General features: G+C 47.3%; 2 protein-coding genes across 3 annotated transcripts in view; both read right to left on the bottom strand.

Annotated features, from left to right (window-relative positions):
* itgb5 (integrin, beta 5) overlaps window positions 1-6,762 on the bottom strand; it is a 56,307-nt gene extending 49,545 nt beyond the window's left edge. The window contains exons 1-5 of one of the 2 annotated variants that reach the window (XM_061237004.1): window positions 6,714-6,762; window positions 4,664-4,749; window positions 3,844-4,051; window positions 2,473-2,722; window positions 892-1,060 (exon numbers count right to left, since the gene is read on the bottom strand). In XM_061237004.1, the coding sequence (XP_061092988.1) occupies window positions 892-1,060; window positions 2,473-2,722; window positions 3,844-3,877 (453 nt within the window). In that variant the 5' untranslated portion in view covers window positions 3,878-4,051; window positions 4,664-4,749; window positions 6,714-6,762. Of the gene's footprint in view, window positions 1-891; window positions 1,061-2,472; window positions 2,723-3,843; window positions 4,052-4,663; window positions 4,750-5,796; window positions 6,367-6,713 lie in introns of those variants that run through there. The other variant, XM_061237003.1, reaches the window with a different exon arrangement.
* Window positions 6,763-8,065: 1,303 nt separating this feature from the next.
* Window positions 8,066-21,755, bottom strand: rbm44 (RNA binding motif protein 44). The gene is made up of 19 exons (XM_061234152.1): window positions 21,604-21,755; window positions 21,039-21,213; window positions 19,723-19,768; window positions 19,440-19,546; window positions 18,728-18,802; window positions 18,556-18,616; window positions 17,347-17,477; window positions 15,354-16,399; window positions 15,157-15,221; window positions 14,537-14,716; window positions 13,813-13,978; window positions 13,383-13,420; window positions 12,999-13,107; window positions 12,270-12,420; window positions 11,036-11,152; window positions 10,855-10,928; window positions 10,679-10,752; window positions 9,955-10,180; window positions 8,066-9,326 (listed from the first exon to the last, which is right to left on the bottom strand). The coding sequence occupies exons 2-19, from the start codon at window positions 21,208-21,210 to the stop codon at window positions 9,051-9,053; spliced, it is 3,114 nt and encodes a 1,037-aa protein (XP_061090136.1). The 5' UTR covers window positions 21,211-21,213; window positions 21,604-21,755; the 3' UTR covers window positions 8,066-9,050.
* Between the last annotated feature and the right edge of the window lie 2,368 nt (window positions 21,756-24,123).

Here is a 24,123-nt window from a genome sequence, read left to right as displayed (position 1 = left end):
AATATAAACACCTTCCAGACGCCTAGATTGTAAACCAAACGTCGCTGTGACCAGTAACACCCATCACATGCCATCACTCACAGTGATGTTCTGTCTCTGGGCGATAAACTGGCCTTGAGAGCTTATCGTTTTATTGTTGCTGTTGGTGGTGGTGTTGTAAACAGACAGGGGCAGCCAGTAGCCTAGTGGCTAAGGTGCATGGCTGGGACCTGGAAGGTTGCTGATTCAAGCCCCAGTGTGGCCACGATAAGATCAATGCAGCTGTTGGGCCCTTGAGTAAAGCCCTTAACCCCACATTGCTCCGGGGGGAGATTGCCCCCTGCCTACTCTAAACAACTATAAGTCGATTTGGATAAAAGCATCAGATAAATAACAAATTATTATTATCAACTGTTTGGAAACTGCCTGCAGTGATAGCTTATTCCAAGATGAACAGATGAGCCTATTTATTAGCTGGTTGCATTTGCTCTTTAACTGACGCAGACAGAGATCCTGGTTCCTGTGCTTTTGGTACTCAGTGGCCTTTATTATTATTATTATTATTATTATTATTATAATTCTGATTATTATTATGACATAACCCCACAGTAGCGCAGAGAGCAGGGTGCAGAGGGCAGAGAGCAGAGAGCAGAGAGCAGAGAGCAGAGAGCAGAGAGCGGTGTGGAGAGAGCAGAGAGCAGAGAGCAGAGCGCAGAGCGCAGAGCGCAGAGAGCAGAGAGCAGAGAGCAGAGAGCAGAGAGCAGAGAGCAGAGAGCAGAGAGCAGAGAGCAGAGAGCAGAGAGCAGAGAGCAGAAAGCGGAGAGCAGAGAGCAGAGAGCAGAGAGCAGAGAGCAGAGAGCAGAGCAGAGCAGAGCAGAGAGCAGAGAGCAGAGAGCAGAGAGCAGAGCCCACCTTGCACACGGCCGCCTGCAGGATGGCGTCGAACCCGCCCTCGGGGGCGTCACGGTTACGGGACACCATCTGCTTCTGCACCTCCTTGTTGAACATGTCCACCTTGTCCGTCAGGGAGAGGAGGTGCCGGAACCCGAAGGAGGGCACGCAGTTCGGGAAGAGCTTATACCTGCAGAGAGAGAGGGGGAGGGGTAGAGAGAGAGAGGGAGGGAGAGGGAGGGGGGGAGAGAGGGAGAGAGAGCGATTAAGGGAAAATGAAAGAGAGGGAGAGAGAGAGAGAGAGAGAGAGACTTAATTTTTATGGTCACTTTACTGGAGTCTCTATGATCTGAGACAGCAGAAACCTCAGAGCCCAGAACAGAGAAGATGGCTATGAAAAGCCCACTCCCCTTCCCACTGATGAAGCCCAGATCCCCGATGTCACCGGGAAGAGGAGGGGGCGGGCGGGGGGGGGGGGGGGGATGAGGGGAATCAGGGCGATGAAGTGAACACCAGGCCCCTGACCTGCCCCTTTAACACTTCACCGCGGCAGCGCTGTGACTGCGATGGTGTCACGTGCGAGGGTCCAGGGCACGGCCTACTTGGGCAGTGATGCGTACGGGCGCTCTCTCACCTCCAGGGCATGGAGGCTGCGTGCCAGCTTTTCAGCCCCGCTTCATCACCCCTTCTCCTGCGGCCGCAGATGCTTAACTGGGCTCTAAAAACGCTGGACGTGCGGTAATAGGTTTAAAGGTTTAGTTCTCAAAACTAGAATTTTCACCATTTCTTTGCCACCAAACGTCAAGCTGGTTCTGAGATTTGTAGCAGGTGGTTCACGGATTAAAAATGTATGATCGTGCACTATAAATAAAATGGAGAAAATATATATTGCATGAAGACTGTTAGGGCCCATTTCTGGTTTTCGCTTTCTGTTAGCATTCATGCACGATAGAACGATAGAAAAAGAGGAGTTGGAAAACTAAAATGTGCCGGATGGTTCTTAGGAAGCAGGAGGTAGAGGCACACATCTGCATGGATGAGGATCTGTCCCCCTAGTGCCCTGTAAGACTGTAAATCCATGTTTGACTGCAGCAATTCGCGGAAGAGTTTTATTGTGCAACCTCCTGCACTAAGAAAACACTGAGCAAAGAAATATGTGCAGGTGAAATGGAAGCATTGCCATTCATGTCCGTGTGTTGGACAGTTTAGCCCTCTGAAGAGAAGGTTTTTTAATGTATTTTTTTTATTATTCTTTTTTTAAGTCTGTGTTCTAGAACTCACTGCTTTCAATTTACCAGTTAAGAACATTCCAATTGCATATTTTGGTCTTACTGTAACCTTAGGATATTGCTGCCGCCAGTTAGCCTGGTTCAACCAGCTAATTAGCCATATGCACCAACTCACTCGCAAATTAGACCACAATAAAACGCTGTACACGACCAGGAACAATCACCAGCGGCGGTTTACATCACGGAATGTGGCTATAAATGACAGATGGTGTAAATGATGGGGCTAATTGAATAATTGAGAGCAGAAGGTGGGTCTGAAGCACAGAAGCAGACGCCCGTCCCTCCCTGTGGGCCCGGGGGGGCCCGGCCTCACCCGTTGCAGGGGTTGCTCTGGTACTTGGCGGCGGTGTAGGAGAAGGGCGACATGTTCTTGTCCACGAAGGAGCCGAACCCCAGCCGGAAGTTGCTGGTCAGCTTCTTCATCTCCTGGGCCAGCTTGGTGCCCAGGTTGCGGATGGTGTCCAGGTCGTCCTTCATGGACAGGGACAGGTCCATCAGGTAGTACAAGTCCACGGGGTAGTCCTCCACCTGCCGCACCTGCACCTCGAACCACGTCGGGTCACCTGCGTGGAGGAGTCGGGCGGGAGAATCAGTGAAGGACACATTCTTGCAGGAAACACTATGGACCAATTTCCCAGGCAAAGGTTAAGCCAAATCCTAGACTAAATTCAATTATGAACAGATACTCTCCAACAACTCAATTTAGTCCAGGACTAAACTTAAGGACGGTTTATAGTCCAGCGACAGACATGAACATTCTATTGCCGCCCCAAAGGTAGAAAGCGGTCGCTGTCCTGAGCAAAACGTATAAAGGAACGCACTCCAATGAATGCACTTGAGTGGAGAGACTCCATACAAAACTCAAACTCTTCAACTCAAATCCTATGGGCACCAGCTACAGATATCAGAGTGTCTCACAAACTGATCCTGCGATTGGACCATCCAAAACAGTCTCAAACTTGAGTTAAGACAACTCTTAGTTAGGTTACATCTATGGACAAGATTAATTTGCCAAATCTGATAACGTTTTATTTATTTTCTGTCTGTAGGCCAACAGAGGCTGTGGTTGTTCGTTCTTCTTTCCGTGACTTTGTTTAACTAAGGCAGTCTTGTGCTTGTCGGCAAAACTGTTCCGCTCAACAGGGTACTGGACAAGCTGTCAATTTAGCCTGTCGTTCTTGCAATTAGTGTCTCACCTGAGACGACACTCTCCCCCTCAGGGAGAGTGCACTCTGACCCCTGACCTTTGCATTTGCGTTTGCTTTGTAAGCCATTTCGAACAAGAGCGTCTGTTAAAAGCCGGTAATGCAACATGACGCGATGACCCTGCCAATCTGGACCAATTAGACCAGACCTGTCAGACCCTCATGATGAATGGGACAATGCAACATGGACGCCAGTCACTAAGCCTATAATGCCCTCAGTCTGCAGGTCTGAAATTGCCACTTTCCTTTAAAGCAAAAACACCGTCTCTCTGTCAATCATCAGGTGCGCAAACAAACTCCGCCATATCTGTCCAACCTAGTACTGATCTTTTTCATGGTCCATTTCTGTGCCGTGGAACGTTTTATTTCGCTGATGAGCGTTTCTTCTTCATTTGGTACGCTGGACTACTTCAGGGCAGCCTGTGAATCACAGACATTGCGGTTTCCACGCACAGGGCAGACGGGCGGTCTGAGCGTACCGGGCCGGAGACTCAGAGACACCTTCTGGGGCATGATCTGGATGACGTCGTACTGGGTCGGGCCGGAGCCCTTGGAGCTGAGCGGCTGGTTCTCCAGGACGGTGGAGTCGCTGCGTGGACTCTCGACGGACCGGGCCTCGCAGCCGCGCTTCTGCAGGTTCTGAAGCAGGTCGCACCGCGACGTCAGGGTCCGGGGAGCCCCGAATTCCTGAGCAGAAACAAAAACACACACACACACACGAGGAACACCTGTGAGCACTTCCCCCGGCCCGGCAGAGACTCAGAGGGAGGCCACGGGCTGGGTTACGGAGTAAAACCTGAAAACATCACAAATCTGGAACCAGTAACAAGAGCTGTTCTGGGTTTTACTCAGTGTCAGTTATCCGGCTAACTCTGTAATCCTGCTTTGTGACACTGGCCCCAGCGTGATGGATCAGAACAAGTAGAGGAGACGGGTCTACAGATAATTCCGCTTATTTTTGCAGCAGTGTGTTAAACTCTGAAAGTTAAAGTCTTACGGTCACTTCTGTCCAAGCTCACTGTAGTTACTTATTTTGTATGTAATGTGATGCTCCTGTTGCTTACTATTTTCATCCACACTATCACCTTGGTAGAAAGTAGCATTTTGCAGGACAGGTTGAAGACAGGCACATGTACTGTCAGTTAACACCCAGACTATGTTCTCAACATTGTCGTTGTTTGATGAGCCAGAAAAATTGAGAAACTGATGCTGTTGACTCGTTGTCGCTTTTCACCGAGAGACTAGGACAAGGCGAGCACTCGGCAGATTCGCTGCTCGTCCGTGTGTGCACGCGTTTACCTCTTGCGCGCACCAGGCGCAGCTCGGGTGGATAAGTAGACATTCCTCGCAGGAGGTCGCGCTGCCGCTCGTGCACACGTTGAGACCTACGAACGGAAAACCGCGTAAAAATGTTGCCCTGGCCATCATCTCCAGCAGGTCAAAATGTTTTAGCTGCAGTTTGCTCGCGGGAATTATTTCAGATCGGGCGATCATTATAACCTAGATGGGATGATATTGGATACCATAACCACATATCCATAGCTGATAGATCTATACAACACATATTTATGGATTAGTTCAGCACCGGTTCATAACTACTAGTTAAAGTATTAGACGTTTGTTTGAAGATGTATTCTCTTTTTTTTTTTTTTTTTACATTTAGCCTATATCAGAATCGTTCACTACCCTGCTGAAAACCTCAATCTAGGTTTTGAAACAGCTGGTAGCTGGTATTTCAAGCTGGTCATAGCTGGATTTTACACCACGGTATCAATAGTATACTTTTAAGTATCAATAATATTTTTTAAGGAAAATCCCATATTGTATATTCAAACGTATTCTTGCTATTCAAACATACACCCATCACATTAGATTATATGAAGCGTCTGAATTTGCGCGTGAATGCTTCTTTAAGGTTTAAGGCCCGACTCAAGAGTCAGCGATTGTCGTCGAAGTGCGAACGTGGGCCAGCACAGCTGGAGCACCGGCGCAGGCGCGAGCACATCAATCACAGCGCAGAAAATAACACGCCGCCGCAGCAAAAGCAAAATGGTTCGAGGAGGTCGCAAACCGCGAATGGACAGCGAGCGAAACATCCCGTAGAAGTTCACTTGCGAGCAAAAGCATGCTCGAAAAACCACGAACACCGTTCAGACTACACCGGAACCATACTAATAAGGAATGGACGTGTGTATTTTGACAATAAAAATTAAAAAAACATCAATAGGCAGGCTAATAAGATTCACAACTAGGCTACTTAAGAAGCAATCAGCTCAACATACTGATGACGAATTGAACATGCTGGTACATGTTTGCATACAAATATAGCCTACATTAAGTTATATAGTTCCAAGAGCTTTCCATGGGATGAAAAAAAAGTCCATGGGATACTTCTGCAGCACGTTTACGGCTAAACCTAAAGTAATTCTTACCTTTAACATTGCGAATTAATATTTCTAAGATAAGATAGCTAAGCACCGTGTATGTCCATTGCCTTCTGCTCAACATTATTTCCTGAAAATAAGTAATTATATAAAATTAGCAACTGGGAAGTTTCTGGCACAGATGTCAGGCTGGTGAATATCTTTCATGAAATCCACATCGTGTTCCCTCAGTCGATCCAGAGCAGTGCGATCCTCTCTTTGTCCGTTTCTGTTCCGGCAAAGTGGCGTGGAATCATTATGCAAACTGCGATCCAAAACAAAGATTACAAAACGTTGTGTCATCAAAAAAACAATAATCCGAAGAGAGCCGGATAAACAATGTTGCTTGCAAGTTATACGGAGCACTTTGCTTTGATTCTTGTGTTAGGCTGCACGAGCGAGCGCGCCACCTAATCCTTTAGCACCGAAAACCCATCTTGTTTAATTTTCTCCATGAGTTTAACGCAAAGCAGGCGTGCAGAATATGTTTAAAGTCTGGATTCCCAGGATTTTGTATTCCAAACTCCTATCCTTCGTTTCTCTCCACCGAAGTTGCATCTAGAAAAGCGCACTATTGGTATCCAGAATCTCCGCCCATTTTCGAGGGAGGGGGGTGTGCGCCAGAGGAACACTTAACCCCTTCATTCAATGACCAGGGACAGCGTCAACACTATCCCTCAGCATGAACTAAAATATATAATTTTTTTCTTCGATGGGGCCAACAAGCCTTTCACTATGTTCACAATTCCATACTGAGCAGAATTTGCAATCACGCTAGTAAACGCTGTTTTCTATATGTTGCCGTCACCTGCATTCTGTAGATAATATGCACATTTCAAATTATTTATTTACATTTTTTTGTCCATCGCGTCGTTCCAGATATGAAACAAAGTAGGTAAATAAGCGTTGGTCACAATTATACGCACCAATTGTTTTCTTTTTTTTTTCTCCGGATCCTGGTTCAAATATTAAGCACCGAAGATAAATAACTTTCGACCATTTTCATTTTCGACCAAAATGAAATAAAACTGTCCCAGGTGACCACGACGCGGTGAATCACCCTCTTTGGCCCTTGGACTAACGGTCAGGTGACCAGCTTTAATTGAGTTACCACCTGTTACCTACACGTGGCCAGACCGCGCTTTCAAAGGAGGTCATCGTGTCGACTCTGCAAGCCAAAATATTTTTCTATTCATTTGAGTATAACGGAATGCATATTTAAGCCATGCACTCATCTTGCGTGCAACAGGGGAGAGATTGAGGTACTCGCATATCAATAGGTTATGAAGGACAATGCTCGTGCAGTTCTGTGCATGTAGCTACCATAACAGTAAAAACATTTTTTATAAAAAGTAATCTATCAACAGCACTGTGACAGGATTGTTTTCATCACTTAAGCCTAGACTCACAAATTGGGCTTTATTATAAAACTGTCTTGCGCCATCTAATGGCTCCAAGTTTAAATTTAGAGTCGGGTAATTATAGAAAACTTATACTACTGCAAGCGAACTCTTCCTCCCAGATAAATAAAACAAAAATAGAAAAGTTCCCTCCCCCCACAATACACTCTTCTTCCACATTTCACGGCTCAGTGAATGTTGAGTGCTTTGTGCCTATGTTGGATTGGGCAGGGGTTAGTTAGGAACCGGTCGAAACACCGCTTGTGTCAGATCAATGGATAATATTTGAAAGATATGGTCACGTCATCACAGAAACGAACACTAAAGCAGAACGTCGCAAAGCGGCCGTTAGTATCAATTCAACGGACGCGCAGGTTGTCGTTTGAACAGCCATTTAACCGACGGATGAGCAGCACTGCTCTACTACTCAGCCGTTCCCAGAAACTCAGGTGTGGAGAATTTGGGTGTGGCCGAGGCTGCATATCAGGCTAATCCCTCAAAGAGATCAGACGACATCTGAATCCCTAAATCCTCACGGCGCCCAAGGCAGCAGTTTGAAGTGAGAATAAAAAAATCAAATAAAAAACGTCTCCCTCGCTGGATGAGACGTCCAGACAGACACTGAACAGAACAGCCCTCCCCCATCGAAACCCACAAGAGGTCAGAGCACACACACACACACGCACACACGCACACAGCTGGAATGAATATACACAAACATGAATGTAAATAAATGGGTTTTATTTTTGGTAATGGACAGCATACCAAAGAAAAAATATTTTTGGAAAATAAAACTCACATTAAACCAAGCTCTTTGGGATTTTGTTATTCTGTCCATACAGAACAATCTGGAAGCAACTGGTACAAAACTATGCCGAGCAACACATTCTGGTCACTGTGTGCCTACGCTGACCAAGTTATGAGTGAGCCTCCAAAATATATATATTTTGATTTCCAAGACTGACTGAAAGCGGAGGGTGGGATATTCCTGATTCAGAACGGAAAACAACAGCATTACTGTTTAGGAATAACAACGAAACGAGACAGACTGGCTTTTCTTCCAAACACAAGCCGCCAGTCCAGGAACGCAACCTCTGAGGATTTCAATAACGCTTTACAGGAAATACAAATTTAACTTGGAGAAAAAAACAAAACAAACTAATTACATTTATCCTTTCAAAAACAATTGTTTGTTTTTGAGACAACCAACATTTCCAAATACAAACAACAACCAGCTTTGTACCTTGTACATTTAACATTTGCTTATGTCCCTTCAATTCAAGACATGAGGGGAAGGAGGGAGGGGGGGGGGCACATGAGAATTTTAAATCACTCAACACCGATGACTAAGCAATTCCTGTGTTACGGAATGTAATACGACCCCAAAACACACAAACACAAAGCCATGTATTTTCCCTTCATATTTATGCATCTGCTCCTTCATACACAGTAAATGACATGCCCCCCGCCCCCCATAACTGGTCTCTTTATAAATGAAAAAAAAGAAAGAAAAAAAAGTACCCTTTGAAGAGTACGTTTGGAATGTTTGTTCACTCGTCCGTTAGCGCTCAGTTGAGGACATTCTAGCCGCACACACGTGACCTCACACACGTGACCTCACACCTTAAAGCAGGGGTGTCAAACTGAATCCCTAAGGGGCCGCAGTATCTGCTGGTTTCCTTTCAATCAGCAGCCAATCAAGGCCTCCAGAACAAGGAGTGTCGATTCTTCAGCCAGTCAATGACTTAAATGCACCACAGGTTCCGAGAACAACCCGAAAACCAGCAGACACTGCGGCCCTCCAGGACTGGAGTTTGACACCTGCGCCTTAAAGGGTGAAACCTGTCCGCTGAGCCGGCACGCTCAGGCCACCTCCGGCGAGGGCGGGCGCGTCAGGAGGTCAGAGGTCATGTCCACGATGGCCTTGAGCGGCAGGCCGCTGAGGCCCTGGTTCTGCTCCCGGAGCCGCACCAGCGCCTGCACGATGCGCTCCCTCCCGGCCTCCGGGTGGCGCTGCGTCAGACGCGCCATCAGCGTGTCGAAGCTTCCCATGGTGCCGTAGTGCTGCGGCACGCAGGTGCCCGACGCCGTGGGCCTGGCCTGCACGTTCGTCAGCTTCTCCAGGCGCTGCTGCAGGGGCTGAGAGAGAGGGAGAGGGGCTCAGGAGGGAGCGCCCAACCACTACACCGCCCCCTGGTGGAGGGAAGATCTAAATGCACAGCAATGGGGAAAACTATGCACACTGACCCCTAGTGGACAGAAGATTGATATGCACGAATGGGAACACAAATATGACTGAGAGACTTCACCTCAAGCTTTCCCATGAGTTACATACTCCAGACTATTGGGAAAAATGCATAGAAAACGGGGGGGTATATCACTGAGTTAGCTGGGTAAGTTTAGACTAAGACCCCAGAACCCTCCCAAATATGGAACATGGACTGAAGTAAAAAGCAGTTCTGGGTTTTACTCAGTGAACACATCCAGCAAGCCCAGTAATGCTGCTTTGGGATATGCCCCCCTGGTCACTAAATATAGAATCCATATTTGTTTTGCATTAAAATACTTTTCTATGCTTTACTGAACTTGACTGAACTTGACTGATAGACTGGACCTTATGAAATACTGTCAAAGTGCAAACCCCGCCTTCCAGTCCTCCTGGTAGGCTCAATTGCAGGACCAGGCAAGATCAATGGAGCACAGAAAGTGTTTGAATCGGACAGGACTGCATACTTCGCCCAGGTGCGCGGGATCGAGGCGGGCCCACCTTCACGGTGACGGACGTGCTGCTCTTGGAGGTTTTGGGGCCCTGGGTGTTCCCCACTCGCCCCGCCCGGTTCGACTGGGCCCTCCCCCCCGGTTGCTTTGGCAGCGGGTTGCCGGGCCGACAGACTCTGGTAACCTTGACGACGCTCCCCCAGAAGGTGCGTCCGTTCACCTCTCGCACCGCCACCTCGGCCAGCTCCGGGCAGCCAATCGTCATCATCGCCACCCTGCGCGACAGTGACATCATCACCGTGCGCAACCCCGCCCACTCTTAAAGGGGCGACTACAGTCTACGTCACATGTTCTTTACCTGTACATCTGTATGTGTGCCCACTTCATTACAACAAAACATTTCATTTTAATCCATGTCATTACTTCAACATTTATGAAATATCATTTCAGCATTAACAAAATGTTCTGCAGTCCACTTTGGCCCCACCCCTATTGTGATGTCAGATACCACAGAGCACTACCAGTGGCTGATTGGTTATAGAAACCTTTATGCAAATGAGATGGACACACCCACCCTGCCCATCCCAGAATGCATTTGAGCGCACCGTGAGCACAAGTACTCTACCATCATCCCGTACGCACCTTCCTGAATGCGACACCTTTAAAGTCCCTCTCTGCTCATATTTTAATCTGACATTCAAAGTGTTCATGATAACATCACATCATAACGATAATCACAGCCTTCATAGTGATCCATTTTACTTGAACTTCACCTGAAACCTTTGCTGAAAGTGGTAATGCTGACTTCAGACACTTGATACTTTCTGAAGCAAGACCGCACTTCATCCTAAAAAAGTAAAAAAACTTACTTGGCCACTGCCACCTTCAGGCAAATCAGTGTCATTACACTCGATTAAATTAAAGTGTTTATGTCCTGATGTATTGTTACCTCTGTGACATCACTGGGGAGGCCTGTCACACACAGGAAGCAATTCAGATGCTTCTTCCCCCTGTTGACTGTTCCTGTAGAACGAGACCAAACGCTGAACAAAACTAAATTAAATACAACACTTGTGTCTCTGGAATATCGCCGATTGACCTCACCGAGGTGTGGCTTATGTCAGTCTCACCATCACTCCCTTCCTCCGCCCCCTCTTCCTGGGACCTCTTCTGACCTTTAGGGACAGGCCCAAACTCCTCCTCCGCATCGTACCACGCCTCACTCGAGTCGGGGTCTTTGGAGCCCCCTGGTGGTGACAGAGGAGATCTTAAATAATTTGTTATTTAGCTGACGCTTTTATCCAAAGTGACTTAGGGGTTAATCCCCCCTGGAGCAATGTGGGGTTAAGGGCCTCGCTCAAGGGCCCCACAGCTGAGTGGATCTTATCATGCCTACAATCGGGACTTGAACCACCAACCTTCTGATTCCCAGCTATGCACCTTAGCCGCTAGGCTACAGACTGCCCCCAGATCTCAACGTTAGCTCTATGTTAGCGGGAGAGTTCACCCTAGTGATGGGCTCATCGAAGCTTTCAGAAGCAAATGACACAGTTGAAGTGATCGTGTTGGTCGAGGTGTCGGTGTCATGAAGCTTTAGACAGCCGCCTCTCTAGCGAGATCTCTTGGGCAATAAATATGCCGTCATTACCCCCCACAGCAGGGGTAAATTCAGATGAGAACCCATCACACTACACTACACTACACTACACTACACTACACTACACTACGTTACATTACGTTAATGGCATTTGGCAGACGCTCTTATCCAGAGCGACGTACAGTTGATTAGACTAAGCAGGAGACAATCCTCCCCTGGAGCAATGCGGGGTTAAGGACCTTGCTCAAGGGCCCAACGGCCGTGCGGATCTTATTGTGGCTACACCGGGAATCGAACCGCCGACCTTGTGGGTCCCAGTCATTGACCTTAACCACTACGCTACAGGCCACCCACTACCCCTCAACTGTCAACATGAATAACATAAGTTAGCAGTTGTTACAATTTAAATTGGACTATATTTACAGCTCTGAAGCCTGAAGCTGTGTGTGTGTGTGTGTGTGTGTGTGAGAGAGTCTGACTCTGAGAGTCTGACTGTGTGTGTGTGTGTGTGTGTGTGTCTGTGTGCGTAACCGTCTACAACTGACACAGGCATCAGAAACCAGAGCCTACGCCTCAGATTCTATCAGCTGAAGAACATTATCCTTCATAGCCCTAAAGTCGTCATCACTGTCCACAAACTCTCTCTCTAGTCTACTCAACTGGAAGTCACTTTGGATAAAAGTGTCGGCTAAATAAGAAATGCTTAGTAATCATTATATGAGACTGGTGGCAGTTCAGATGCTGGCCCCAGCGGTCCGGGCCCTTACCGGGTCTGTGTGTGCCCGGGAGCGTGACGGGGTGGGGGCCCGAGGGGCCCACGGGGGGGAGGGTCTGCTGAGGGAGGGGGGCGTCCTCTCCTCTGCTCTTACAGCCCCCCGCTCTGGGCTGCACCTCTGGGGGGGCCTCGCTCTGCTCTGTCTGTCACACAGACGAGCAGAGTCAGACACTCTCACTCTCACTCTCACTCTCACACAGTCAGACTCTCACACTCACACACACACAGTCAGACTCTCTCTCACACACACACACAGTCAGACTCTCTCTCACACACACACACACACACACACACGAACAGACACAGACACAGACACAGACACAGACACAGACACAGACACAGACACAGACACAGACACAGACACAGACACAGACACAGACACAGACACAGACACAGACACAGACACAGACACACTTAACCCTGTCTGACACTGTATGCTGCCAGTCCACAAGGTGGCAGCGTGGGATAGTGTAGGTGGCGTGAGTAACCTTAGAGTGGAAAGGATTATGCTCTCTCATAGTTTGTTGTAAATAGGATGTAAAAACTTTATTTACGGTCTCTAACGGAAACGAGTGAAATTTCGTCACGTTACTAAATTTGGACTGCACATTTCGCTACACAAGGACACAAGAACCACACTGAACCTTGCACTGTTGTGAGTAACACTCAGTGAGCACTTAAGTATTTAAGACTTATATGCTGCTGTAAAAGTGAATTCTACCTGTACAGATTCAGTTCTCCTGTCTGAAGGAGCACCTCCACTTTCTCCCTCTCCCTCTTGCTCTCCTCCGTCCTGGGGAGGCACCTGCTGGGCCCCCCCCTGCTCAGCCCTGGGGGGGGGTCAAAGGTTAAGGGTCATGGTACCTGTTCAACAGCTGGGGTGTGTCCCAACACTCAAAAGTATCCCCTCCTTTCCTCCACTCATCTCCTCCCCCTGTACTTTCAGATAGGAGGAGACAAGTGGAGGAAAGGAGGATACAGTACACATTGGACACACTCTAGTCTAGCAGGACTGCCTACATGGACTGGTTGACCTGTTTTTGGAACGTTTGTGCAGCAAAATACGATATATACCACTCACAAGCAGGAACCAGAAGGTACTCACCCAGGAGCTTCCTCTTCAGACAGATGATCCTTAATGATCTGCATAGAAACAGGGGGGAGAACGTGGCACTTTGAGCAGCGAGAATCAGACCAACGGCAAGTTTAATCCTCTGAAGAGGTTTTATGGAATGTTTTCTCAAAATTCGTCAGTGTTCTAGAACTCCAACGCTCCCAGTCAACGGTAACGATTGTGACACCAGCATTAGAATGTTCATTTTAGAACATTCTAGTCACATACACATAGACATTTACACTGTAAAGGTGTTAGACACTCACTTTGGTTATGTGGGCCTCTGACGTACACACCTATGATGAGTGCACACACACACACACACACAAGAGGGGATGTAAACACACGCACACACACGCGCGCAGGCACACGCACACACACAAAGGCAGACGCAGGCACACACACACACACACACACACACCTCTGAGGGGATGTACATGGCCTCAGAGTTAATCTTCTGGGAGTTCACCGTCAGGGGGCGGAGCTCGTCCAGCGGCACACCTGACAAGATCTTCCTCTTCATCTCACCGTAGTCTTCCTCCAGGTGCTGAAGAACGCTACTTATGTTCTCAGAGGGAGCTTCCATGCTACACAGAGATCAGAGCAGAAGGATGTTTACACAGAGAAGGGTGAACTGATCATGAGTTGTATTTATCCAATTGAAGAGGAGGATTTTTTGGAACCCTCAGTGTTCCAGAACTCTGTGTAGTGACTGTGACATCAGCATTGGAATGTTCAGTTAAGAACACACCAGCTTGCCCTTGCCTTGAGTTCATGACCTTCAGAAGCGTCCCTAGGCAAACCATGCAATGTAATTTAAACGTTAAGATGTACGTGCAGTTCACGCAATTGAGTTGCGTTACATATTTGCCAGTGTTAATCATACGCATGTTCCATTTTGCATCACTCCTGTTGATTGAGTCACTAACCTCGCTTTCCCTCCAGATGGACAACTGTATAAGCACTCCTGAACAAACCTAAACACTCATTTATATCATGAAAAAAAAAAAACCACAGCCTTATGCAATTAGCAAATTGCATTCTCGTAAATCCCGATTTCGGTGTGAAATAGATTCACGGTCCAGCCGCAGTCTGCTTCGATGACGGTGATGTAGCGGACACGCCCCGCTGAAGGTGAGACGCACCTGAGGATGCTGCCGTCCCCCTCGGGCGAGGTGTAGTAGTGCCTCCAGCAGTGCTGCTGGCACATAGCGCGCTGCAGAGCCAGGAGGCGGAGCTCCGCCCGCACGGCCCTCTGGGAAGAGAGGCAGCCGCACGCGCCGCCTTTCCCGCCGCCAGCGCCCGCCGCGGCCCGCCCAGCGCCGCTGCACAGAGACAAGAGAGCGGTTAAGGGTCATGACTGGGACACGCAAGGTCCGTGGTTCGATCCCAGGTATAGCCACAATAAGATCCGCACGGCCGTTGGGCCCTTGAGCGAGGCCCTTAACCCCGCATTGCTCCAGGGGAGGATTGTCTCCTGCTTAGTCTAATCAACTGTACGTAGCGCTAGATAAGAGCGTCTGCCAAATGCCATTAATGTAATGTAATGGAATGCTTTAGCCCAGTATCACGACACAGAATTCTACTCATCTGTGTCTTCAGTCAAGACCTTAGCTGACTCGGGTGTTGTAATGCTGGGCTAAAACAAAAACCTGCACCCACACCTGCCCTTTCTGAATAAGACTGGACCCCCCCTGATAGAGAAAGAGCTTACGTCACTGGCTAGAAATGCAGCCTAAAGTGATGTGATCAGAAAGCACTTTACCACGCAAACTTGGCCTTCAGCTCCTCCTTCAGCTCTTCTTGGGCGTGCTGCAATTTTATGAATTCCTAAAAAAAAAAAAGACAAAAGATCAATTTTCCTTAAAATACAATGCACAGCAGGTGAGAGTGATTATTCAGACAGGAATGATGGTGGAAACGGATGCCGACCCGAAGCCCGAGCAGCAGTGGACGCAGTACCTGAGTGAAGAAGTCCAGGTCAGCCATGCGGAGCTCGGTGACGACGCACTTCTCGGCGGTGGGGGCCGAGGTGGTCTGGGAGCCCCGGTCTCGGGCGGAGAGCGGGCGGCCCGTGTTCACGCCGGCGTTTTTGGTGCCGTGCGGCGGGTCGGTGTTGCAGGACCTGGCGGACACGTGCCAGCGGGCCTCGGTCGCCCGCGTGGAGGTGTAGCTGGCCCGGAAGTCTCCGCTGACGTCCACCGCCTGGCTCACGGTCACCTGGGGGCTCTCGGCCACGGAGCGGCTGTCGTACAGCACCGCCATGCTGCCGTCCAGCGACGTCGGCTCCGAGGCGCGCTCGGGCCCGGTCCGGTCCGCTCCTCGAGAGCCCGGCTGGGGCCCCGCCTCCAAGCCCGGAAGCGCGGCGGTCCAAGTACTGACCCGTGTGGCACCCCTGGCCTCCAGAGGCGCGTCCTCCATCACGCTGTGGAACTCGTCGCTCCGCCGGCCGAACCGGGAGTCCTCCCGCGGCCCGAACCCGTCCGCGCGTTCCCCGCGCGACCACTCCTCGTACCCGCCGCGGCCGGGGGCGGAGTCCGCAGCCACGCCCCGCTCGGCCGGGTCCGACCCGCTGCGGGACGAGCCTCCCGATTGGCTGGTGTCGCTGCAGTCCTCGTACGAGGTGTCGAAGCTGCAGTACTCGGGAAGCGTCTCCGCCTCGAGGCCGGTGCTCTCCGCCCGGTGGCTACCCACAATGCCCTGCGGCGTCTTGCCGTGCTGCTCCAGCTGGGCGTCCAGGGCGAAGCTGGCCTGCGCAGACGGGTCTTTGTACACGGTGACGGTCCCGCCCCCGCTCTCCACCTCCTCTTCCCACAGCTGGCTGAGGATGTGGGCCGGGGAGCCGTGCGCCCCCTGCTGGGCGGGAGGCCCCTCCGCCGCGCTGTCGCAGGCCGACCGGAAGCTCTCCTCCGCCAGCGTGCTCAGAGACCCGTCCGCAGGGCCTTCTCCGGGGAGAGTCAGCTCCTCCTTCAGTCCGGCCGGGAGCAGACCCCGCCCCTTCACTTGGGCTAGCCGTCCACCGGACACGGAATAAACCAGAGTCAACCACGTCTTGGTTTCGGATTCCAATACTTTTCTTTTCTATGCTTGACTGAATGTCTGGTGTATTCAAGCCTATGAAATGCTCTCAAAGTGCAAAACCCCGCCTTCTGGTCGATTGGTTGGCTCGAGTGCACCAGGCAAGAGCAATCGAGCACAGAAAAGTATTTGAATCCAAAACAATGATGTATTTCACCCAGGTCTGATTTTCATACAGAAGAACTATTCACACTGAGGTGACATCACTACATGGATTAACTAGGTAAATTGCAATTTTGGATGCAACTTTCATGGAACATGCACACATGGAAAATAGCTCAGCTCCAATCCTACACTGTGAAACAGCACCCTCTCTGTGCTTTAGTGTGGCTGATGTCAGGTTTGAGTGAAGGAACAGCAAACACCTGGCAGGTATAAGCAGCACACACCCGGCGGCTATATATAGGGCGGCCTGTAGTGTAGTGGTTAAGGTAAATGACTGGGACACGCAAGCTCGGTGTAGCCACAATAAGATCCGCACAACCGTTGGGCATTGCTCCAGGGGAGGATTGTCTCCTGCTTAGTCTAATGAACTGTAAGTCGCTTTGGATAAAAGCATCAGCCAAATGACATGACATAAGCAGCACACACCCGACAGGTATAAGCAGCACACACCTGACGCGTATAAACGGCACACACCTGACGTGTATAAACAGCACACACCTGAAGCGTATAAACAGCACACACCTGACGTGTATAAACAGCACACACCTGAAGCGTATAAACAGCACACACCGCGTATAAACAGCACACACCGCGTATAAACAGCACACACCTGACGTGTATAAACAGCACACACCTGACGCGTATAAACAGCACACACCTGACGCGTATAAACAGCACACACCTGACGGGTATAAACAGCACACAGGCGTACCTGACAGGCATAGTTTCTCCTCTGGCATTTTGGTGGGCAGGCAGCAGAGTCGGCAGGTCTTGGCACTGCAGGGGATGCTGATGCCGCAGTTCTTACACAGTGTCACGCCGTAGTACGTGGGTCTCCTGGACCTGACAGTGGGGCGGGGAGACCGCACATCCATCACACATTCAATAAATGGTTGGCATTTATATAGCGCCTTTATCCAAAGCGCTGTACAATTGACGCTTCTCATTCACCCATTCATACACACACTCCCACACCAACGGCATTTGGCTGCCATGCAAGGCGCCAACCAGCTCGTCAGGAGCATTTGGGGGTTAGGTGTCTTGCTCAGGGACACTTCAACACAGCCCGGGTGGGGGATCGAACCGGCAACCCTCCGACTGCCAGACGACTGCTCTTACTGCCTGAGCCATGTCGCCCCATATACAATACAAACAAAGCAGTAAGATATAGGTTGGTTCCTAAAGCATGAATACATCCCCAACCCTCTGTGTCACTAATCCCCAGGGCATTCTTATTTGGAGATGTACCATTGATTGTATTTTGTCACTAATTAATTTCTCACAATCTACAGTCTGAATTTTTGGTTATTGGTTATTGGGGCCAATTCATATTGGTTACCCTTTAGAAGTGTGAAATAACGTAAATTAGGAACACACTTGCAGCTCAAACTATATGCATTCAACACAGTTCCTAATTTAGCAATCGATAAATTAAAAAAAAAAAGAACAACGCTGCCATTATAAAAAAAGTAACAATTTGATATTATGTAAAAAAGCCGTAGCAACATCTTCTGGTAAATGGGTCAGGAAGTCGACAATAGAAATGCCCTAGCATACCCTGAGACACAACTGGCAAAACAAGACAAATGAAAAAGCCTTAAGCAACATTTATGAGATACTAGCCATCGCGTTATTGAAACAAAGCCAGTTTTGCAAATGGCTCTGGCTTGGATGTTTCCAAAATGTCTTTGCTGGACTTCTTTTTTTCCCATTTGGTGTCCAGGAAATCGTAGGCGTACCAATATTGTATTCCCATAGTTTTTTTTGCATGTCAATGTGCATTGTATATTTTTTATTTCATTTCTCCATTAGACTGATTGATACTACATTGTCGTAGTCTCCAGACAAGGTGAATTACCCTGGAAAGTGCTTTTGCATGATAATGAAGTGGAGGGGAATATCGAGAGAAAGGAATATGTACTTGTTCAGGTCTGTGGACATTGCTGACGACAAAGGCTGTGTGCCCTCTTCCAAAGATGGTCCTAAAAGGGATCAAACAAGAAAAAAATAAAATGAAATCAAAATGAGTACCGAACCGAAAGCTGTCCACCAGTCATGCCTTAGAGACCGGCTGGAGTGGAGAAAATACTCACGTTTCACGCACACAAAGTTCCTGATCACATCGAGGGCAGGGTGCTTCTGAAGAAACTGCAGGAGCCCCCCCTCATCTGTGAGGTCCACGGAGAGGTTAAAGTTATTTCTGTTATTCTGAGAGTGCCTTCATAGATTTGTCAACATCGCTCTCCTTCCCTCTGAAGAGCGAGAGAGTAATTGCACTCGCTTTTTCAGCCTGGCTCCTCCTTCTACACCATTTTTAAAAAATCAATTCTGGGGTGGGTAGATTGGGTGTGTCCATCTCATTTGCATAAAGCATTCACTAACCAATCAAGTGCCGACAGTGTTTGTCTCGCATTGATCCGTAACAGCCGACTTGCCGTTCAATTAAACTGACAAATTTGTGGGCGTCAACAATTTTCCAACTGGATATTTGATTGACATCCATATATGACATCACGGTGATGTCACAATTCAGGCAGGGCCAGTGCACTATTTTATGCCAAAATTACATCATTTTATAAATGTTGAAATAATGGCACAGATGTTAAAGTAGGCATACAGACACGTTTACAACTATAAAAGTTAGACCCTTCAAGTGTAATGTGACCAAGTCATTAAGACAACCACAGTTTTACCAATTAACATATTTCAAGATTACTTCCGAACAGTATTTCACATAAGGTTAAACTCATAAGGAAAATGTCCCAACAAGAACAACTCTGGCTCGAGATCGATTCTGGCCGATACCTTGTATAAGTTTCCTGTCTTCGGCCGGAAGACGTAAATACCAGCCCAGTAACTTGGAGTCAGTCAGTTCCAGAAACTGAGTGTTTTTCACCAAGTCAAACACCGATCTGCAAGAGATAGTCGTCCGTAAAACTCAAGACTTATAGTCTTGCTCTCGATGATTGAAGTGAGTTGAGCAAGTCAAGAACTCGTCACTTCTCTGACAATACACTGAAACTTAACTAGATCCATTTATTACCATTTAATACAGACCATAAGAGTAAGTGAGCAATAAACAGCCAACCTTTCCAAAATAATCTTCTTGGCCTCTTCATTGGACACGATTTGGGCTAAATTGAAGAGCCGCAGAGAAATTAAATCACAAGACATACAAACATTCCTCTGATTACAACAGTCAAACACCAATAAAGTCCAATTTAAGAAAGTGAAACGAAAAACTTTTTACCAGCAGTGTAACTGGTAGATCTTAGAACGTGGTCTATACATGATTAATGTTTCTGATAGATTAAATAGAGATGAGGAAACATGAGGATTTTAATTTCCAAAAAACGAAAAGTGCAATTTTACTGGGATATTACAAATATCCTGATACAAGTGATGCTCTGTGACATGCTATATATGAACATGCATATGAACTGCCAGTAGGTGGCGTCAAATCAGTCTTTTAGTATGTCTGTTGCAGTGTGTTGGCATATATTAATTACGTTACCTTTCCTATATTGTCGACTTTGATTAGCAATGTACTAAATACGATGTCGTTTATAGGTACGAACTGGTAACCATGGTGAAAGATCGTTTTCCATAATAGGAAAGATCATAAAGTTATATGAGATAGTTAGCCAGCTAGGTTTTAAGCATCTGAAAAGCCAGGCTTGCGAAACAAGCGGCTCGAATCTAGCCAGCCATCAGCAACAGAATGGATGGAATAGTAGCTAGTTAGGACTAGGCTATGAAAGCCAGCCACCACTATCGTCGTTAAGCTAACTAGGCTAGCTAACGTTAGCTGTAATTTGGCTAGTTGGGCAATCGGTAAACTGAGTTATTTTGCAAGAAAACACAAGTCAGCTTGTTGATGTCAGCGGATGTGCCGAGTAATGGACATTAGTGTTGTCGTTTCCCTGGCAAATCCTGTGTTGAATCGGGTAACTTAAACAGACGTTAGCCTAACGTTACTTAACTTAGCTGTGGCGCGCCAACCAGCAAGTTAACGTAGCTTGATGGAAAGCATTACAAGTTTGGCTAACTGAATCTCGAGTACCGCAACGGGAATAGTCTAGACCTAACAAGATACTGACCCATAATATATAACATGCGGTATATAACGTGCAGTAAATCACATCAGATGATAATGTAATAGTTTTGTTTAGACCTAAATGCAAAATATGTGCCAACTGAAGCAGCCTACGCATGCTAGACATCTACTTTTGAGTTTTAGCAGAAGTCTCAGTACGGCCTCGTTGCTAAGGGAGCGTGATCCTGAACTTGTCAGTGTTAAATCATTTCATAAAACTCACAATAAACACTATAGCATTACCTATACCTGAGATATAACGTTAGCCAAATACGCTGACGTTATTTGGGTTTGCGTTTACAACTTACCTGGCACCTGTTTGGTGTGAGACTGCAAGTGGTTGGTACATTGACTTAAGGGTACGAGGCACCACGGGAACATGCCAGTTCCAAGTCGCGTTTCGAAATGTCTTTGCGCTTCCAGCGCGTTCTCCCAGCCGGCGTTGAATGGCACAATTATGAAGGGCTGCTGTGACCACATGTCCTAGAAATGATATGTGAAATTACGAAGCAATATTTACAATGATACAACGGCCTCTTGTAAAGACCAGTTTAGGTTAATTCCAACAATTATGTTACGAGCAATATAGCCATCAACCACATACGAATGACTATGATTGTTGTTAGAGGAACGCATAAAGGCTACTAGTTAGTGCAACTGTAGAAAACACAAACGTTCTTGTGCAACGCTAGGCCCAGCATGGTCAGTATTTGGCCGTGTGCAAAAATGTTGGGTTTTCTTTTAAATAAGGTGTTTTATCTAGTTATGCAACATTTAAATATTGAACTCGTTCTTTCGTAACTACTGGCTAGCTAGTTAAGGCAACATCTATGCACAAGAGCCGTTCAAGATGTTAAATTCGGGACATTTTACCTTAAGTGCTGCGTGCTAAATTTCGGAATATTCCCCAAACGTTCTTGTCTGCCAACAGTTACTGTTGTTGCCCTAATGTACTGCCTAATTGAATGTTGTAGGGCAGCCAATAGGACTCACCCAGTGATTTACGGTTAATTTTGGGAAGGGTCCGCCTGTGCCCTGTAAATCTCTTGTTACCATATTGCAAATTTCTCTCACCTGTAACAATTCCACTAATCAAGGGTTTCTCAAAGTGGGCGGTACTGCCCCCGGGTGGCTGTTCTGAGATTGCAAGGGGGCGCTGGAACCACGATGCAAGGGTAGGCATTTGGGTTGTTATAGGGCGCATCCGCCCGTAATGCACGGATTTCCAAGGTTGGGCCTCCGGGGGCCAAGCGGTCTGGAAGCGTAGGGGGTCCAATGAAAAGAAACCCTGACAATTATAACAATTAAACGATAGAATTCAAATTCCAACCCACGCAGTTGCCTGTGCCCTGTTCCGCCGGGGAGATCGATGCGATTTGCCTGAGGTCCCTCTTGCCAACTACCGGTTCTGGCCGGCACCGGATCCAGACGCGCACGCATACACACAAGCATGATTTCATAATATTTACCACTTATCATAGACGAGGGTCAAAGATTACACCCAGATTTCTTGCAGCAGATGATGCTGTGATAAATGAATCAGCATGGATCTGCAATGTCTTGGGCGGCAGGTTGACATTAAAACTCCTGCTCACCTTGTGTAGCGTTCTGCCCAGTGTCTGTCATTTTTGGTTCTGCACATTGCATCAGCCGGACAGTATGAGTAACGGCTAATGGGGAACTGCTGTCAGCTGACCAGCGTGATTCGCAAAACAGTTCCACACACTCAGGCTCTGTGCAGAAGAAGGAAAATGGGGAGCTGGCCACACGGCTAGGCTTCGGGCTAACAGCGCAAAGACTAAGATACGTGTTTGTTTGTGTATAGACGGCCTTCTGTCACTGCTAAGAGATGCTCTGTGTGACTGCGAACTATGAGGGATGGTGTAAAATTGTTTTAATGATCGCACAATGCAGAGCAAACTTGGTGTCAAGGGATATACGAAAGTAGCTCAGCTGGATGCTGAGCTAAGCAGCTGTTAGGGCAACAGAAACGGGTGTTATTGTGATGAATTATGCCGAGTGGATAAGGGCTAGCACCTCCCTCTAAACTATCTAAGATGTGTACCCAGCTTCATATTAGACATCTCCACAGTCCACAATATGAACTCTTGCTGTTCGTAGTCACATCGACGAAACCATTTAAAGTTTTAATGTTAGAGTACTTGCCTGCAAACTCTAATACTGAAGGGCCTTGGCCCTGCAATATTGTTGAGCTTACTTTAAAATGTATTTTTATAGTATGCTAGCAAAGTAAATGCACTTCATGGCTTTTAGAGTGAACCGAGTCTCTTAAGGGTTGTATTCTATGCATTTTGAGCCTGTTCACAGTGGTACAGCAGTCTTAAAAGCCAGATAATGTGTGTGGAGCTCTTGTAAGTCAAAAAGCAATTAATCTTCGGATTCATTTTTCCATTTTTGCTTCATCAATTTCTTGACAGTAATTATATTAGTCATGCCACAGGACAAGAACACTGCCACCTGAACTAACACAAGTAATAATGGCAACTTCATATCTAATGTTTCATGAATTATGAATGCACATTTCATAAGTCAATTTGACGATGAGCAAACAGTTCAAAGAAACGCCAATAGATGCAGTAAGACCGTTTCACCATTAGGGGGCAGCCATGACACACCGACCTGCATTTCAGTACCCGAATAGCTGCTTCGTGTCAAGCGTTTGAATTCGTAAATGGAACTGACGTTCATAAGAGCCACATTAAATAAAAACCGAGAGTGCTGCACACAAATGGAGCACATGTGAAGTTAGTTACATTTTTCTAAATACGTTTAGCAGTTTCCTGTGAGCAGTTCTATCCGTGCTGCACTTTTTTTTCTCGTCCAAAATGTAATTTCAGAGACATTAAAACACCCGGCCTCTGTTTGTTCTTCCAGGAGATATGATAAGGCCTCTTCCCTTGTGCGTACTCGTGTGTATGAAACGTCTTCATCAATGCAACACATAGACTGCGCCTCACACGATACAGTGCAGTCCGTAAGTATTCGGACAGTGGTACGATTTCAGTTCTTTTGGTGATATAGCTACTCCGCCACATTGGTTTCGAAAGGAAACAATGAATATGAGGTTAAAGTGCAGACTGTTGCCCTTAATTTAAAGGCATTTACATCCATATCGGATGATCCGTGTACGAATCACATCCATATTTATGCATAGTGCCTTCATTTTAAGGGACTGTACTGTATGTGAACTACTGACGTATTTCTGTAATGATTTTTTCATGCATTTATTTTTAAAGTTTGGTTTTAGTTCTTTCAGATTTAATTGTTTTATCTGAGATTTCATATTCTCAGATAAAAGAACACACTCCACAACACTACATCTCTTGCTCTGCCTGCAACTTTTCCTGACTGTAATAATATTTATTGTTCTAT

This window comes from Conger conger, chromosome 3, assembly GCF_963514075.1.
Source record: "Conger conger chromosome 3, fConCon1.1, whole genome shotgun sequence".
NCBI classification, from domain to species: domain Eukaryota; kingdom Metazoa; phylum Chordata; class Actinopteri; order Anguilliformes; family Congridae; genus Conger; species Conger conger.
This window is presented reverse-complemented; position numbering and strand designations above follow the sequence as displayed.